At 47.7% G+C, this 19,707-nt stretch overlaps 1 protein-coding gene across 4 annotated transcripts in view; it reads left to right on the forward strand.

The window, feature by feature from the left end:
• The window catches only part of TMOD1 (tropomodulin 1), a 78,105-nt gene that overhangs the window by 9,318 nt on the left and 49,080 nt on the right, over positions 1-19,707 (forward strand). For 3 of the 4 annotated variants that reach the window (XM_032478041.1, XM_032478042.1, XM_006187781.3), the window contains exon 2: positions 8,575-8,729. In XM_032478041.1, coding sequence (XP_032333932.1) covers positions 8,610-8,729 — 120 coding nt within the window. In that variant the 5' untranslated portion in view covers positions 8,575-8,609. Of the gene's footprint in view, positions 1-8,559; positions 8,730-19,707 lie in introns of those variants that run through there. The other variant, XM_032478043.1, reaches the window with a different exon arrangement.

The raw sequence follows: 19,707 nt of genomic DNA on the forward strand, positions 1-19,707 counted from the left end.
TGCCGTGTTCCCCCTGGTCCTTCAATTGTTTTTCATAGGACACCCGGCCCCTCTTTTCTGGGCTCAGTCAGCACCACTGAAGAGAGAAGGCCTAGTTCACAGGAGAGGTCACCCACGTGGCCAGTATGCATATAAAATGTGTTCAGCATCCTTAGTCATCAGAGAAATGCACAACAAGATACCACTGCCAACCCACCATAATGGCTAAAATGAAAAGTATGGACAATACCAAGAGGTGACAAGGGTGTGGAACAACTGGAGCTCTCATACATTGCTGGTGGGGATGTAAAATTGTACAGTTACTTTGGAAAACTGTTTGACAATACCTGTGGAAACTAAGTGTATGCCTCCTCTTTGATCCAGAAATTCTACTCCAGGTACATACCCAAGAGAAGTAAGTGATTAATTAGTCCTACCAAGACAGTCATAGCACTATTTATAATTACCAAATACTGGAAATAACTTAAATGTCCATTAACAGTAGAGTACATGAATAAATTATGGTGTAATTCATGTGATGGAATCCTACACATCAATGGAGAAGAATGAACTGCCACTCTAACACACAACACAGATGAATCTCGCAGACAAAATGTTGAGGGAAAGGAGCCATACACAAGAACATACCCACTGTATGTTTCCATTTATATGATGTTCTAAAGCAGTCAGAGCTAATCTGTGGTTTTAAAAGTCAGAATAGGAGTTGCCTTTGAGGGAGATGGGCTGAGACAGAGATGAGAAAGCCTCGTGGTGGGCTGGGAATGTCCTGTATCTTCATGGGAGTGGTGCTTACGTAAGTGTATGCGTATGAACAGACTCAGTGAGCTGTGCTCTTCAGACTTGCCCACTTGACAGTGTAGACCCAATGCCTATTAAAAAGGAAGAAAATCACGCCCTGCACAAAAGAGTAGGGGCCCAGAGCTGAGCATCATTGCCCTTACTTTGTCCCCTGTACCTTTATTAATGTGGCTGAGATCGCACCGTGACTTTGGGGGCCAGCGTCTCACACTGTTGGTCTACATAGGGTGGACAGTCACTTGAGAACCCCCAAACCTTTCTCATGGCTGCCCAGCCGTGTCCACCCATCTAATGCTTGTAGGGTCAGCTTATTGGGCTGTACCTCCGTGGGAGTGAGGAAAGGAGAAGGAAACCAGTGATCTGAACTACATCATCCTTTATCTCACCTCACTTGGAACCAAGTCCCCTGATTCCTATGCCAGTGTCCCTTCTGCCACTGTACAATGGCCCCATGTTCCTATAGGCCCCAGGGACTGGAGATTCCAGTGGGTTGGAAGATACTAGGAAGGAAGAGGACCATTCCAGGTGAGCCAAGGCTGGGTGTAGCCCTGGGGCCTTCGGGGTGTATGGTGTGTGTCCTTGAAGAGGGCTGGGAACAGGTTGTAGGTTGTGCAGTTGTGCAGAGCCCTGCTTTCAGAAGGACCCCGTGCTTGGTAGAATGCTCCATAGTTGCTTTCTCAAAATTCTTAAATTTTATCTTTGGATTTATTTTTTTATTGAGTTATAGTCAGTTTACAATATTGTGTCAATTTCTGGTGTACAGCACAATTTTTCAGTCATATGAGTTTATATTTTTAAGTGAAGCCCAATGGACTGTGGAGCATGCATCAGGGCTTGGAGCCTCTGCTCACGTGAGGCCTTACCACCTGCTAGCTCCTGAGGGTAGGTTCTTAGACTTGGCTGCCTCGCCTCCTGGCACTCTCAGATCCCACCAGCCTCCCCCTCCCCACCTGCCCAGCTACTGCAGGGGCTCTTGCCCCAGGTACCTTCAGCTGGCAACTCTGCAGAGCAAACCTCTTGTCCTCCCTGATCCAGGCACCCAGTGTCCTTGTGCAGAGGTTGGGATACACTTGGAATCGCCCGTCTCCGTGTGTGGTGGGGCAGTGGCCCCACTGGAAGGGGAGATGCCTGGCTTGACTGTGTGGCACCCTATCACGGCAAGCGTCTCTGTCCTGCATCTGGCAGGGAGGGAAGCTGGTAGGCAGAGGACTTGGAGTACGTGCTCTGAGTCACAGCATTGGGGCACCTGTGTAGATCGAGACATAATTTTTTTAATTATGAATTTTTAAATCACCATGACTGATCAAGACAGAGACCATGAGAGAAAGGAAAAACCTTTGTCTTGGTACCTTTAATGGCACCTTTTCCCCATTTTTGAATGCAAGACCCCCCTGGTCTTACTTTGCCCTGGACTAGGCAAATTCTGTAGCCAGCGCTGCCTGGGAGAGCCTTTCATCAGGGCGCGGTGAGCTCTCAGGCCATCACCAGGGGCTCCTTGGGGATGCGAGATGGCAGGGGCTTCGGACCTAGGAGGCTGGAGAACGTGGTCCTCTCGGTCCAGCTCTCTCCCCGTCTGTCCAGATCCCACACAGGTGACAGCGCTCTCACTTCTTGCCCTGCCGGGGACATGAAACTGTTGGGCATGAAAGTGCTTTGTTGTTGTTGTTGTTTTGTCAAAAACGCAAAGTCTCTGCACTTTGGAGTGGTTTTAGGTGTAATTATTGTGTTATGTTTTATGACCCTGTTTTAAAATCTAAACCTTGAGGAAGTTAAGCCCCCCAAACTTCCATTACCCACTTGTCTACCCCTCCACACCCTACCCTGCCCACCCAGTTGAGGGACAGTTGACTTTCTTCCTTTTGGGGTTACTGGTCTGGGCTAGAATTCGGTTGTCCATCTGGCTCCACAGCGTCTGTAGCCCTGACTGACCTGCAGTAACGGTGGCTTTAGTCTGAGCTGTGCTCTGAGATGTGTGGCTGGTCAGACATGATTGCTTCCCCAACCCAGTTCAGCCTGGGGACTGGGAGAGGTGGAAGCCATGGTCTCCTCCGCTGGGCAGGGAAGCACTGCTTTCCTTGGGCTACACACAGCCTGCTGGAGGAGAGAGGCTGTGTCACTCCAGTAAGGAGGTTGAGGGAGCTGCTGGAGGGGCTTTGTGGACTTAGCGTGACCTCAGAGAGTGTGGAGGCTGGGAGAGGGTGCTCCAGGCTGAGAGGACAGTGTGCACATAGCCCAGAATTTCAGGGGTGCTTGGGGATGAGTGGCAGGTCCAGCTGGAAGGGGAAGGCCTGTGCTGGGATTAGAAGCTGGAGGCAGGGGGGCGGAGAGCGTACAGAGGCCACCAGGTTTCCAGTGGCCTCAAACCCCAGGCTGGGGAGTTTGCACTCCATCTGTCATAATGGGGGCTGTTGAAGGTGGCTTTCAGCTTGGGAGCAGCATCATAACTGATTTTCACAAAGATCACTTGGAGGCTGAGTTGAGTGTGGACAGGAAGGTAGGAGAATGGAGGCAGGGAGCCGGGTTGGGAGGCTGCTGTGATAACACAGATCTGAAAAAGGCAGTTGCCATGACAAGGGAGAGGAGGGACAGATACAAAGGATGGTAGAGAGAGGAGTCTAGTCACAAAGGGATAACAGTGTCTGATTCCACTCAGATGAGGCACCTAGTGTAGTCAGACTCAAGGACACAGAAGGTAGAATGGTGGCTGCCAGAGGCTGGGGGGAAGGGGAGGGGGGTTAGTGCTTAAAGGGGAACAGAGTTTCAGTCAGGAAGATGAAAAAGTTCTAGAGATGGATGGTGGTATTGGTTGTACAACAGTGTGCATGTACCGAGTTCTATACTGTACACTTAAAATGGTTAATTTTATGTTTGTGCATTTTACCATAATCTAACCAAAAAAAAAAACTATAACATTAAAAAAAAAAATAGAGGACTGACAGGCATGGGGACCCACCAGGGCTGAGGGAGTGGGAGGGGAGAGTTCGGGCTGACCCCAGGGGTCTGGCCTGGGGAGCTGATGGCAGCAGGGTGAGGACGTGGAGGTGAGGTGGCCGTGCTCAGAGTTGGGCACTTGAAGCCTGAGGGACTCCAGGAGAAGTGCCCAGGAGGGAGCCTGGGCTGGAGAGACCGGGCAAGAGTCATCAGTTTATCACTGGTAATAGACCCCAGCGGAAATAAGAACCAACAGGGGAGTGTGAGATGTAAGAAGAGGGCAGAGCCCAAGGGAACAAGTGGGCCAAGAAGAATCTGTGGTCAAGGAGACTGAAGAGTGGGGAGAAAGGAAGGAGGTAAACCTGGAGAGTCTCGTACTTGCTTGGCTGCAAGGGGTGGGGATCCATTCGAGGTACCTGAGTGCAGTGAGGGAGCCTGAGGAGGCGGTAGATCCCAGAAGGACTGTGGGAGGACGGGGGTCTCATGGGAATTCAACAAGCGCTGTAGCAACCCAGGCCTGAGGGAGCAGGGACAGGGCGCTTCTGGCGACCTGGTGTTCCCATCTCTCAGCCCTGTGAGCTCACCCTTCAGATTCTCCCTCAGAGCCCCCAGAAGGAGCCAATCCTGCCACACCTAGATTTTGGACTTGTAGCCTCAGAGCTGAGAGACAATGAATTTCTGCTGTTTAGCCCCTCAGTTTGTTAGGGCAGTCTCAGGAATCAATACAAATCCCAAGAAATAAAGGAGCTCATTCATCCAACTCACGATTTTTTTTTTAATCCCAAGCCACCACATAGGTCATTGACTAGCCAAGCAACTGGCTGCCCTGGAGGCAGGCACCTACTCTGTCCAATCAGCTGAGTGGGGGAATCACATGATATAAAGCATGGCTGCCCCCAGAGGTGCCCCTTGGAGGGCAGGGGGAAACAACTCTTTCAGGAGGGACCAGGGACAGCTCAGGCATGCTTGTGTCCCTGGAACCCATGGAAGAGAGAGGCGCAGGCTTCAGTGATGAGGGATCGTGACCTACAATCCCTTTAGCCAAAGTGTCTTCAGAAAGAGAAGAACAAAGACAGGGGAGAGGGGGTATGAAGAATTAGCTTTGTTTGTAAATCCACCTTCCTTTGCCCAGCATCAAGACATTCACTCGGGCTGAAATGACAAGATGGTGTAACTGGAAAATATTCACTTGAACTTGTGACTCAGCTCTTCCTGACCTCAGGGAAGTGCAGTCATAAATCAAGGTGCCGCCCAGCGCCTCCTCCAGCAGCGCTCCTCCAGGGCAGATGCAGATGCCATTAGCAGAAGGGACTGCACCTACTTCCCCTGAAAGATTTAAAAGCGCATTTGGTCCTCCAGGAGCTTCCCTGTCTCAGAGCTTTCATTTCTGAAGCTTCCTGATGGATGGCCTCAGCCCTTGACCCACTAATTTTTACTGTCCAACCTGCCGAGTTTTACTTCCTGGCACAGCTTATAAATTCTTTTCTGTTTTTTTCATACTTAGCAGCAGCTTAGGGCTTCTGCCATCGAGAAGCAGGGTGGCCAGATATGCCGGCAGTGTAAAATACGATTTGGAAGACTTAAGTTTTTAAATGTGTTTTAAATTTATTGAGCTATCCTTTTCTTTTTCTCACCAGCTCTTACTCAGGACCCGATCTGTAAAGCAGGTAGCAGCAGCCCTGTGCTCCATCGGGGAAGGCCATGCTGGGAGCTCCAGCAGTGTCATCACCCCTACCTGCCTCCCCTCCCCTCTTGGGTTCCCAGCCCTCCCAGATCTTTCCAGTTTAAAAATGGGGAAACAGAGGATCCGAGAAGAGAAGGGACTTGCCCCAAGTCCCAAGGACACTAGATCAAAACATAAATGTGCTCTTGCCCTTCTAGCACCTTCACCAAGCACAGGGCTGGGCACTGGGGCCACGAGGACAAGAAGACACAGGTCCTTACCTGAGGGACATGACAGCCTGATGATAGTGTTTGGGGGAGTGGAGTGGGGGAGGGGGGTGGCCCCAGCAGCAGCAGTGGCTGAGGCAGCCTCACAGTGGCTGGACTTTGTTGAGCCTTCATTGACCACGCCCCAGCCCCAAGCTTTTGCACCTTATCTGCTTGTTGCCACTTAATTGTCGCAGCACCCTATGGGGCGAGTACTGTTACCCTCTTACTGTACAGATGAAGAAAGTCAGTCCAGTGATTTTCAGCTTTTTATTTTAGCAGCCGAATCCCTTCCTCAAGGGAAATCTTACGTGGAATCCCAAATAGATCAGGCAGTAGCAGGGGAGAGCCCCTTTGCTTAGCCTCTCCTAGTTAACCCCAGCAGGGGCTCTGGAGAAGCTTTCTTGGAACCTGAGATCTCCCCTAAGCACAGCTTGAAGACCACTGGTGGGGGATTTGTTATAAGGAGAATTTCCCAGTCCATATATGCTCATTTTACAGATAAGCAAACTGAGGCCCAAAGACGAGAGGAATTTAGCAAAGTTCACCCAGGGAGTTACCAACACAACTAGCACTCCAGCCAGCATCCTCTGAATCTCAGGCCTGGGTCCATTCTTGACACCTTTTCTATGGGGAAACAGAGGCCTTTTACTAACAGTTATAAAATACCATCTCTTCTAAGCCGGCTTAGAAGTGGGCTCTATTAATGTGCTGTGTTCACCTCCCTCCCACCCTGTCCCTTCCCTATCTCCAGTTCCCCCACATCACTGACCACAGGAGAATCTCGCTTTAGAGAAACCATCCCTGGGAGCCAAGTAGATGAGTGTGGCTTGAAGCTGACAGCTTCATTGTTTACCTTAGGACTTCTCTGTTCCTCTCAGCTTATTTAATGCAATGCTTCATCACTCCGTAATATTCACAGGGCACTTGACGTTAGAAAGGGCCTTTTAAATCCTCTGAAATAAGATTTTTGAATTCATCAGCACCTTGGAGCATGTAAGTGGAACATTAATTTTCCTGTGTGTGCTAAGAGGGAGACTTCTGCAGGAAATTTAATGACTGCATCCCTCGAGTGGCATTCTGGAGGTGGCCCGCCACCTGGCCCCACCCCTTCTTCAGTGGGCCCCATAGTTACCACCCATTTCTCTCTTCTTCCCGCTGGCTTTGATCTGGATTCCTCCCTCCCTGCTCCCTTGTCCTAGCTCATCCCTTTTCCAGTGTCTGCCCCTGACTTTCTAAGCATTTTAGTGTATAGGAAAAATAAGTCAACAGGCAAAGATAACACATTTGGGAAGTTCCCAGGGTCCCAAACCTGTCTCAGCTGGGCCTGTCCCCTAGTCCCTTCCTGTGTGAGTCTGAGTGGCTCCCTCATGTGAACCAGAGGTGAGTCTAAGGCTGTGTTTTCCAAAAGTTGTTCCATAAAATTCCAATTTCAGAAGCAGTTTCTCAGAGACATGGTTTCATGGTCCAAAGGACAGGGAAATTCTGCTTGTATCCTGTCCCTCGTGGTGACATCCATTGTGTGGAAGCATGCCAGCAGTTCTGAGAAGTCAGGCAGTCCCGAGTCCTGTGCAGCTTCGTACAGTCTGAGACCTGTTTGAACCCCAAAAATGCATTTGCAGCCCACCTAAGAGTCACTAGTTCGGAGGTGTCTCTGGAAGCTTCTGAGCCCTTTCCTGAGGTTCCTCTTGGTCCTGGGATGCAGACCATAGGGCCTCTCCTGGCTCCACTCAGGAAAATCCAAATTAGGTTATTCTCTGAGAGCCCTCAGGAGGGGTTTTTTCCGTCTATACGAGAGCACTGTCAGCGGCTTATGCTTTCTTTGGAAGTAAATAGAAATGAATCGAGGGGTGGACCCACGTATGGTCTGAACGTTGCATTCTTGGGGTCTGGTCAAAAGAAAATGTCAGTTTAAGCTGAGCCATTCTTAGAGAAAAGGATGGCACTGGCCTTTCTGTATCTGGGAGGCAAGTTCTTTCTTATCAAGCCAGCTGTCACCCACTTGGATTTCTCCTGCAGATATGCCCATACGTGCACAGACTTAACATTAATAACGTGCATCTCTGCTTTCTGAAATGGAGGCTTTTTCTGGCAGCTGAGAGAACTTTGGGTTTAGTTTCTTTTTAATTACTTCCATTATTTTTAGTTAACAAGTAATCCCAGCTTTTTGATTGGTTAGTTGGTTGTCTTTTCCTAGTTTTTGTTTCTCTCCACTCTGGAAAGTTCCATCAGTTATTTCACAGATGAGCCATGGGTTTTGTTTGTGTTTGTTTGTATGGGGGTGTAAAACCACAAACTGCTGTGAAGAAGGCGATCCTGTTGGTAGTAGTTCTAGGGCTGCCATAACAACCACAAACTAAGTGGTTTAAACAGCAGGCATTCATTGTCTCAAAGTTCTGGAGGCTAGATGTCCAAGATCAAGGTATTGGCAGGTTGGTCCCTCCCAAGGGCTGTGAGGGTCTATTCCAGGCCTCTTCTCCAGCGTCTGACGGTTTGCTGGTAATCTTTGGTCTTCCTTGGCCTGTAGAAGCATGACCCCTATCTCTGCCTTCATCTTCATAGGGTGTTCTTCCTGTGTGCCTGGTTGTCCAAATTTCCTCTTTTTATAAGGACTGCCGTCCTGTTGGATTAGAGGCCCATCCTTCTCCAGCATGACCTCATCTATACTTAACTCATGACATCTGCAACAACCCTCTTTCCAAGTAGCATTGCCTTCTTACTTGGAATGTGGTACTAGGTTACTGAGGTATGGGGGTTAGGACTGCAATATGTGAATTTGGAGGGAATACAATTCAATCCTTAACATCAACTCTATACACAATAGCACATTCCTTCCCACTGCATTTAAAGAGGCATCTGTTTACTCTGAGAGCAAATCCAAGAAAGGTCTTTCTAAGATTTTTTTCTTTCTGGTAGGTCGTACGTAGATCAGCACAGAACATTCTCTGACAATGTCATACAGGCGAGAGCTAGAGAAATACCGTGACCTGGATGAAGATGAAATCCTTGGAGCCCTAACAGAGGAAGAACTCAGGACCCTGGAAAATGAGCTGGATGAGCTGGACCCTGATGTGAGTAGGCACTGAATGGGGCTGTGTTATCACAGGTGCAAGGACAGTAACCGTCACCACCTGCGGGAGGGGCAGGTGCAGACTTCCTGAAGTACCACTTCCCCTGTATTTTTCAAATATCACAGTCCATTTCAAATATTACTTTCATCTAGAAACACCCTCACAGACATGCCCAGAATGTTTAGCTAAATGTCTGTGCACTCCCTGGCCCTGTCAAGTTGACAGACAGAATTAACCATCACAAGTCCACTCCTAGTCACCTTGGCACCCATACACATCTATTTAAACCATACCTATCTCTATAGAAAGTCAATCATAAGGTCATAATCTGCCTAACATGATACAGCCATCCTGGGTACAACCTGCCAGAAAAAGAGGTAAAGTCCTTGAGTGATGTTTACTTTTCTCCTCAATATCCCATAACTTAACTACTATGATGTAAAATTAACAATACTTAAACACCACAATATAAAATCAGTACATCTTATGTTACACGTTAAGAGAATAAGAGAGGGGAGAAAACAATTTAATACACACACACACACACACACACACACACACACACACAAACACAGGCATGTTCATAATAAAATAAGGAGAAAATACTCATGACAATATTGTCCTCGTTTCTCGAACTGGTCACGTGGTCATAGGTGGCATTTATAACTACCTTCTTCCACTACGCATTCTGCACTCTCTGCCTTCAGCAAGCCCCTCAGCTGGTTGTGGTTCTTTGACTGGCAGGGTGACTCTAACCTTTGCTCCTGAAGGGCCTGGACCCTTAGTTGAGTTGTTACAGTTTTCCACTGACTTTCATCACAGGGCCTAGTAATACTAAGCAAGCCCTAAGGAGTCCCCTGTACTGCAGACATGCCTTACTCCACTGTGGAGCAGCAGTCTGATTTCCCTGTAGTAATCAGGACAAATCACCCCAGCCAGTACAGACACTCCCTTCTCCGCCTATTAATTCAGAGGCTTGGGGAGCCCAAAGTGGCCAGGTAACAGTCTTAACTTCCAATCCAGTGGAATCATTGTTGTGCCTCCCTTTAGAACTAAGACCTCTAGGTCAGCAGAGCATAATGTCACAGGAACAGGAAACAAAAATGTTGCCAGTGGGTCACCGGGGGTACCAGTGGTGATAGTGAGTGGTGCTGCTCCCATTTCCACCCTTAATTCCTGAACCCCTGAATCCTGGCCATGGGAGAAGCAGCACCATATAATGGACACTGATACAGAGCATGTACAGACTCCTAGGGACCCTTGCCCCAGCCTACAAGGTGTCACAACCTAACTGCATGGCAGCCGAGTCTGTGAGAGCCCACTCCATCGTTCTGTCAAACCAGCTGCTGTAGGACAGTGGGGACTATGTGTCATGGAATCAATTAACTGAGAAAGAAAGGCCTAGGAGAATCCCCTTCACTTGTTTGATGTTTTTATCACTGCATTTCATAGGTAGGCACATGTAAGTGTTTCAATGCTCAGAATTCACCTTTGCAGTCAGATTACAGCATCACGAGACAGGAGGCTCTCTGGCCATGTCTGTGGTTTGACCAGCAACTGCAGAGCTGAGGGAGGGACTCCTAGGTGGCCTGCTAGACAGGGGCCTTCTTTCTCCCTCTGTATCCCAGGCACCCAGGTCAGTGCCCAGCACTGAGAAGGTGGAGAATGAATGTTACTGAATTAAGTGAATTTCCCATTTGATATATATTTAATTAAAAATGTGATATTTCATGTCTTTTTAAAAAACCTGTCACTGCTCAACTCTGGTTTAACAGTGATCCGTAAAGAAAAGAACACTACTCTGCCATCTCACTAGCCCTCGAGTAACCGCAGCTGGTGTGGAGGGGGTGGAGGTCAGCAGGAAAAGGCAGGACTAGAGGTTAGATGTCCCATCCACGTGACCCTGGGCCAGCTGCTGTCCTCCCTTAGGCCTCAGTGTCCCCATCCATGAAATGATGGAGTTGGTTGGTCCCATTCAGGGCTAAGCTTTCATAAGCTTTTAGTCTGGTCTTATCTCCAGATTTAATTAAATGTCCTCTTTCTAGAAAACCCAGAATCCTTGTCTGGGGGTCCTGGGTCCTAGGCCCCATGGAGTGACAGAGTCTTCCAGCAGCATGTCCTCATCTTGCTATTAACGACTCTCCAATCCTCCCAACCCCCTCACCCTCGCCCAGCCAGGAGGAAATGGTCCCCCAGGTGAGGCTGCCAGGGCTGATAAGAAGGCAGCTTTGGTTGGGGAGCCCTGCATCATCACTTTCCATTAGCCTGGGTTTCCGTGAAAACAAGTGATGTAGGCAAGAAATAATCAGCGTCCAGCGTTATTGCTATAAGGTTATTCTGTTCTAATTCTATCCTGGATCACTCTCATGTAGAATTGCAAAAACAGAGTTTTTAAAAGTGAGAACAAAAGGAGGATGTAGCTACTTTCCAGTCAATTCAGTAAACATGACTCGGCTACCCGCCAGGCACTGGGCCCTGCACCGCCAGCAGCAGGGGAGCCTGGCGGGGATTCTGCCTTTTGGGTCCTCAGTCCAGTGGGGAGCAGGCATAATAAACCATGTCCTAAACGGGAACAGACAGGGAGCTCAGGGAGAGGATTAATTCCTTCTAGTGGGAGGCTTCCCAGAGCAGGTGATATTGGAACTGGGCCCTGGATTTTTCTCAGTCAAGAATAAAAACAAAGAACTGCTGAGTGAAGGCCACAAGCAAAGGCTCATGCACAGAAAGTAACTGGTGACGAGGAATTTAGGTGTGGTTTCTGTGGAGGATTAGATAAGTGTGGAAGGGGGTTTGGACTAGATAATGGGGGTATGGTACAAGGCAGACTAAAGAGTTTGGACTTCTCTCAGCAGGCCCAGGGAGGCCCTAGGGGCAGAGGGCAGGTGGCCTGGAGGAGATGCTGGGGAGATGGGTGAGAGGTGGAAGGGGCTCTCATGGTGGTGGAAGAACTCTTTTCTGAAGACAAGGAAGGGCCCCTGCCCCTCGCCACAACCCTTCTGCCATCTTGCGGAATCTCTGGTCTTTGGGGCTGTTGGAGTTGCCCTGAGCCTCCGGGTGAGGATAAGTTCAGATTAGGCTGCGACTATAAACTGGGTAGTTGGGGTCAGAGCCAGGCCTGGGACCTGGGAGTGGGCAGAGACCAGATGCGGGAGCCCTTTCAGAACTGAGAGTAGAGCCCCTAAGGGCTGCTTGAGCCCCAGCTGGGAGCTCTGTTCTGCTTCTGAACTGCAAAGGGCTCCCACTCCTGATAACAGGGTATCTGGCCCCAGCAGCAATTCCCAGGGCTTCTGTGCTCTCACACAGCCGGCTCCCCTGAGCCTTCTCACAGGTGATTAACAGGAAGGCATGTGTGTGTCCCCTGGAGGGGTGGAGAAACCAGGGCCCAGAGAGCTGACTAACTTGCCCAACGTCACAGGACCCGTGTATGGAGACTCCAATTTCAAACAGGCTCCAAAGTGTGGCGCCTCCCCCTCTGGCAGGAGGAAGGTAAATGTGCACTCGAATTTGGGAGTAGGGTTGGGCAATCTGAGACCTGTGAGCCTCATACCACTGGTTTCAAAATGGACATTTTCAAAGACCTCTTTCTCTCTAAGTTCAAGGAAAAGAAGAGAGAAATCAAGAGAGGATAGGAGATACGGGAGGCCAGTGGGGTTTTTGTCTGAGTCTCACAATTGGCCCGTCACTGAGATGTCTCTGTTACCTGATTTGCAAGTCGGTATGGGGGTTTTGAAAAGATCTAGTAGGCCTCCCTTCTTTCTGAGAGCACAAACATTCCAGCTCAAGTTTCACCCACCCTGGGCCCGTGCTCTGAAAGCAAGCACAGGGAGAGGCCAAGGTATGCAGACCACGAGAGGCCTCCAAGCCGCTGGCTGGGAGGGGATGCAGAGACCAGCAGGTGTCCAGCCCTCCAACTTACAGAGCAGAGACTGAGCCCAGAGATGGAGAGGAACTTGCTGTGGCCACATGTCCAGACAGAACCAGACCAGGACCCAGCTCCACTGCCCTCTCTCTAATACTTTACACTTCTGTTTTAATTCTGGTTTAACAAGTGCTTATAGGGCACTTCCTATGTGCAGACACTGTCCTAGGCACTTTGAAAATAATTCATTCAACCATCATCGTAATCCTATGATGCAGGCACTGTTATCATCCCCATTTTACAGATAAGAAAACTGTGAGTTGAAGTAACTTGTCCAAGAAACTAAAAGAAGGCAGTGGAAGAGCCCTGAGCGGTTCTGAGAGTTCACATCTTAGCCATGCTGCTATAAGGGGTCTTCAAGAAGATAGTTTGAGCCGCAATGTGCTCTGGTTTTATAGTTGGAAGCAGAGGTTGCTGTAAACAAAATTATTCCCCTTTCTTCCTGGAAACAATCTGAGATGCGGAAGTACTGGTTCACCCCTGGCTCTGCTCCCAACTTAGGCACGTGCTTTTCCCTCTTTGGATCTCAGTTTCTCTACCTGCAAAGTGGACACAGTGGGCCTAAGTGCCCTCTGACACCACCTCCAACTCTAACCATCTCTGTATGAGCAATTCCTGGCAGTCTTGTGACCTGAATTCAACTAACAGGTAACATTTCAGGGGGTTCTGTTTTCAGCGATGCAGTTGTTAAGCCCCAGTGTCATGTGACAGAATAGAGTACTCGGAGTTGGAAAGCTGCTTTGTTTGCAGCAGGTGATTCCAAACTTGTGCACATTAAAAAAAAAAAAAAGTCCCCGAAACTTTCTCTCTCTTAGTCCGCGGCCTGGAAAAACTCGAGCTTATCATGAGATTGTTGCACTTGGACTCCCACGGGAGAGGAATGCTCCATGTGCTAAAAGTATCTGCTGTTGACTGATTCCCCAAGAGGATCTGCCCTTTCTTGTCTTGCTGGAGTTAAGTAGACGCTGCTCTGAAGCTGAGCCAGCTCCTGGGTTCAGACTGCCTTTGTACCAGGCGATGGGGAAAATGGGCAATGTACAGCGACGTTTGAGAATGACAAGTCACACTGTGACTCGGGCAGGGTAGTGTACAAGTTCTTATAGCATCAGGTAGATAGTTGACATTTACTGGGGTAAAGCCCTGTATGGGTTATCTCTTTTAGTCCTCCTAGAGGTTTGGTTATCAAACCCATTTAAAAGATGGGGAAACCGAGGCTTAGAGAGATGAAGAAGTAAACTGCCCAGGATGCAACACGGGTGGTGCTGGGATTCCAGCCCAGACAGCCATGATCCAGTAGCCTGGGCTGTTAACTAATACCTTCTGTAAGCATGTGTGGGACCAGGCCTGGAAGGGACTCAGAAAACAGAGTGGGGAATTATCTGCAAATTGTTTTTTCTGATTCAGTTTCCTTTGAAGTTGTTATTTTCACCATAAAGACAAATCAGAAAAAACAAACAAACAAGAAAGAAACCACCAACACAAAGAATTTAACTCTAAATGTTACTCATTAATGAGGCTTTGGGGAAAAGGAATAATATTTTTTAGTGTCTTGGTAAAAGGATCGAAATATTTGCAGGAGAGAAAATGGTAGAGATAATCCCAAACTTATAAAGAAATTGGGTCCTACGTGTTGATTTTGCAGTCTGCTGTTGGGAATCTGTGACACATTATAACATCACAGAAACAACAATTGAAAACAACAGGCCCCCTACAAGGCCTGAAATTAATAATAATAATAATAATAATAATAATAATAATAATAATAATAATAATAATAATAATAATAATAATAATAATAATTTTAAAAGTACAACTATTTTCTCTTGAGGTCTTTTTACATGCCAGGTGCTGTGCTGTGTTTTATGGGGATCATCTCATAAAATCTCCATGAGGATCCTATGAGATTGATCCTCACAGGTTGGCATTAAAACCACTCTAAGAAGTGGATGCCCAGAATCACACAGCTAGTAGGTGATAGACTGAATTCAGGCAGACCTGCCTTCCTCAGCCCATAATGTGTCAAGAGTTCTGAGAACAAGGGACCGTGAACTGCAGGGAGAAATAATGGAGGAGAAAACCTGGAACTAGAGAATCTCAGTCAGAGGGACATTTAGAGACAATCCAGCCCCCGCCCCACCCCCACACATACAGACACAGTGCAGGTAAAGGACCCTGATTTACAGGGTCCCTCCTGCACACATCATTCACCCCGAGTTTTATGTGTTTCATTGAATCCTCATACCAACTCTTTGAGGTAATCACCACTTGAGTAATGAAAAATCAAAACAACAACAATAAAAATCCTGAAGCCCAGAGAAGGGAAAGGACTTATTTAAAGTCATATAGCAAGTCAGCCACAGCACCAGGACAAAATCCTGGGACTTCCTGTCACACTATATGGCTTCCCACCAGACTCCACAAAATCATAAAATCCTCCCTCCTTCTGCCCCAAATCATATACATAAGCCTGAGGATGCTCTTGTCCATGCAGGATGCAGCCATGTTTGGTCCACAAGGCCATGGTTCTCCCTTTTAACACAAACCTGGCAGATTCACAAGCCCAGGACAGAAGTAAACAGTTGAAATGGAAAGAAATAAATCTGCTCTAAAAATAGGCACACATCCTTAGAAACACTGCCGGCCATGCACAGAGCCAAGGATGGGCCTGGCGGGGTGAGGGCGAGTGAGGCCAGGTGTCAGAGTGTCCCCATCCCACCCTCTGTCTTCTGGCCCCATGACCACCTCCCCCAGCACTCTGTCTACCCCACAGCCTCGCCCCCCGACCAGCCTCCAGCCTCCCCAGAATGGCCTCCTCCCTGCCTCTGCTGCTGGGGGACCTCTTGGAGTCCTTTATTCTCAAGTCAGAATCCTCCCATTATTCAAGGCCCAATCTCCCCACCCTTCCCTTGGGAAGCCTTCCTGACCCTCTCCTTCCAGGCCCCCAGCACAGCGGCTTCCCCACTGAAGACACTGAGCAGTTTCCTTTTTGATTTTGACATTTTTAATAGGAAATAGTAAAACATATAGTAGAGTACAGAATGTACCTATGTTCCTTGTATCCAATTTTAACAAATGTAAAAATGTTGCCTTATTTGATTCAGATCACTCTTAAAAAGAAAAAAAAAAATCACCATAGATAAAGTTTTAGCCCTGCCTTCCCACCTCCCCGGCTTCTTCCCCATCTCTCCCACTCTAGTTGACTCTTTCTACTTGACAGGCAGCAACCAAGCACCCACCTCAAGTAGGTAGTTTAATGAAGGAAGGAAGATGGGCCAGTTTTCTGAAGGCACATGGCCATCATGGGTCATCTTTTACTTTTCCTCTCTTGAAAGAGATATGGACATGAGAAAGTTTTCACTTACCACTTCATCTTCCAGGAAGAAACAACAGAGCCAATGATACATGTTAACCCTAACCCAACAGAGCCAATGATAACAAGTTTCCTGGTATCTTTGTCAGAGACAATAGGGAGTGGTGGGGACTGAGGCAAACGAGAGAGTTTGTGTTTGACTAAGGGGCACTTGCTGTTCTCTCCATCAATTGTTCCCAATATTGCCAGATCATCTAATTTTTCAAGAGATGCTGGAAATCTGCATTTCTATATGCAACTTTCCTATTTGAAACTCTCAGCAACTCATTTAAATATACAGGCAAAACCAACCAAGTTTTGGCATTTGATTGGACTATAGACCTTCCAGTTTCCAATTCTGGCAATGTTCATACAACAGATTTTTGGATGGATGGATAGATAAATAGATAGATGAAAAGCACCTAGCCCAATACCTAACACATAATAGGTGCTTAATAAATGTTTGTTGAACCTGAATATATGATTTGCCTGCTATAATCTAAGGGTCTTGAAATTTGAAGCCACATTGTACCACCACATATATAGGGCAGCCTAGTACAGTTGTGCAAGCAGTGCACTGCACAACTGTGGAAGCCACTATTCACATAAACCAGAGCACAAATAATGCCCTTGGAGTTGTGCAGTACTCAAATTGCACAACCAGATACAGTTACCCTGACAGAATCTCCCCATAATGCAGTGTCTGTTCAGTTGAATAGAAGTGAACAATTATGCCTTATGGTAAAAAAAAAACTGACTCTTGTAATCTGTTTCTAATAAGGAGTTCAAGCCTTTATTCCAAGGTTTCAAGCTAAAAGGGCTTTTGGCCATTTTACAGAAAGGGAATTCAAAGTCAAAGAGCACCAGTACTCTGTTTGTGGCCTCAGAGCCCTGGGATGAGAACCCAGGTTACCAGTTAGGATGCAGTTTGTGCTATAAGTAACAGAGACTCAAACTAACATGATTTAAGGAGTGGTTTATTCATCTCTCAAGTGAAAGCTCAGAGGTGGGCAGTCCAGGGCTGGTATGGAGCTTAGCTCCCCCAGATCCCCAGAGTTCCAGGTTCCATTTAGCTCATCTTTCTACCATCACTAAGGTGTAGCCCCCATTCTCATGGTCTAAGGTGGTGGCCATGATAGGTGCATTCCAGGCATTGGAGGAAAGGGGCAAAAAGAAATGGAGAAAAGCTATTATTCAAGTACCTTTGAAGGAAGATTACTGGAAATTGCCACTGGACACTTCTTATATCATGACTCAACCTAGCTGCAAGGGAGCCTGGGAAATGTAGTCTTTAATCCAAGTGGCCATGTGCTCAGCTAAGAGTGGAGTGCTTTTATTACCAGACAAGGGAGATATGATATTGGGGACAATTTGAAGTCTGTCACTGTGGGCTTGCCAGTTTGATAGCCTGATGTTCTGCGCCACTGAAAGCTCCAAGGAGGAGTGAAAGGAGTTGATAGGAATTTAACTAAATCCAAATCCCCAAAGAAAATATTACAAATATCTTGCCCTCTAGCTTGGCATTTCCCAACACCTCCATCTGTGAACTTTGGTCCCATCATGGGCACCTCCATCTAGCACCCTTCATAACTTGTTCCCTTCCCCGAACTTTCTTGGGGCAGCAGTTGGGTTGCCCAGCAAACAGCTCAGGGCAGCAAGTGTGATGCTGACCTGAAAGGTGTTCAGGAAATACTATCTTTTCCCAGCTGGAGCATCTATGCTGTGTGATTCTGGACAATTCAGAACACATTTTCTTAGTGTGCACTGCTTGGTGCTGGGGATTCAGAGAATACTAGTATACATCCGAGCTGGCCTTTGAGAGGCATTCAGTCTCCTTGGGCGGGGGATATGGCATAAATGCTCCAGGACAAATTAGGATGGGCATTACATAAGAACTGGCAGGATGCCTCAGGGAGTTTGGCAAGAGAATCTCCAGATCAGTGAGGGGAGCACTGCAAAGGCTGGACAGGGTGCCCAAAGAAAGGGCTTTGAAGGATGACCACCAGGGAGGAGGAGGGATGGAATTCCAGGCACAGGGCACAGCCTGAGCCATGCCCTGGCAGAGTGAGAGTGTGGGGCGCGGCTGCGGAATGTGGAGCAGCCTGGAGTGGCTGGAGCAAGGAATACTTAAAAGACGAGAAGATCGGGGGTAGGTTGAGGTCAAATCATGAAAAGCTCTCCATGCCTGGCTGATGAGTTTGGTCGTGATTCTGTAGGTTAGTGGAGGTGCTGGGCATTTGTGTGTCGGGAAGTGACCCGGTCATATTCACAAGTTGGTACGGTCTGTCTGGCTGATGGAAGGGGAGAGGGGTGAAGATGGAGAGGCCTGAGGCAGGGAGACCAGCCCAAGGCTAGTCTGATGGTCCCAGCAAGAGACACCACGGCTTAAACAAGGCCGGTGCCCATAGGATGAAGAAGGCATTCAGCTGGGATGGAAAGTTTTTGGTGGCTTGGAAGGAAAGAGTCTCAGGCTCTGAGTCCAGCGTCTGACCTCAGCAAGGCCGTTCCACTCCCTGGCCCTCGGCTGCTCCCAACAGCTGATAAAGAGCTTGTGCCACATGGTCCGCCCTCTTCTCAGGTGTTGTGTGTGGTTTAGCCACAGAACAGAAACCCAGGACTCCTGGAGCCCAGACCAAGGGGACATATTTTGCATTCCCTTCTTCTTAGACATAGCTGATTTATTGGAGAAAAATGGATAAAATTGCTTTTTTTTTTCTTGTCACTGTGAAGAATCAGGTTAAAGGACACTGTACATATGATAAGCCACCAGTCTGAAGACAGTCATACTGATCCTTGAGATGCTAATTATACACCATGTCATCTAAGCTCAGGCTTCCTGGCTGTGTGACTTACAAGCTGTGTGACTTTGGGCAAGTGACTACAGTTTCCTCCGCCTGTTTCCCCAACTGAAAATGAAAGATTTGGCCTGGTGGCTCTCTCAGGGCTTTGCAGCTCTGGGCTGCCCAGGGTCTAGGGTCTTTTTAATACATTGTGAGTATGTGTGTGTGTGTGTGTGTGTGTGTGTGCGCGCGCACGTGTGTACGTGCACATATATGTTGCCTGTGTGTGCACGTGTTGTGCATGTGTGCACTGCTAACCCAGCCCACCATAGTTCTAGCCGGGATGGCTTCTCACGTAGCCCCAACTATCTATAGCAGTGATAATTGTGCAGATACTTAATATTTGGCCTTACTGCACCTGTTTGCAGGGTGTTAGAGCTCCTAACAGCACAGCTGAGGATCTGTCAAAGTTTCCATTGTCCTTTGGGCAGCTGGACTCCAGACCCTGGGTAAGAAAATTAGACTAAGATGTTAACTTGTCAAGCTGCACATCCATTGTTTTAATTTTACAACATTTAAAAGGAAGTCACCATTTTAAAAAACCACAACTAGGGAAGTACAGAAAGAGACTGCCTAGTTTTCCACCCCCATGATTATTTCCAAGAATGTATTAAACTCCTAATTTGTTTTAAAAAATTTTTAAAAACCTCTAAATTAAAAAACCCATGTATATACCTCTTTCTTCCTCTAGTCCAGAGCCTGAAATGGGCAAGACATCCAGTAAATATTTGTGGAATAAATGCATGAATACCTTGACTTTCTCTACCTGGAATTTTAGGATATGATTTATGATAGGAATGATAATAGATTTGATGATAGGAACCTCAGATCAGAGGTGGCAGCATGGCCTGCAAATGTGTTTTATTTGGC

Source organism: Camelus ferus, chromosome 4 (genome assembly GCF_009834535.1).
Source record: "Camelus ferus isolate YT-003-E chromosome 4, BCGSAC_Cfer_1.0, whole genome shotgun sequence".
Taxonomy (NCBI): domain Eukaryota; kingdom Metazoa; phylum Chordata; class Mammalia; order Artiodactyla; family Camelidae; genus Camelus; species Camelus ferus.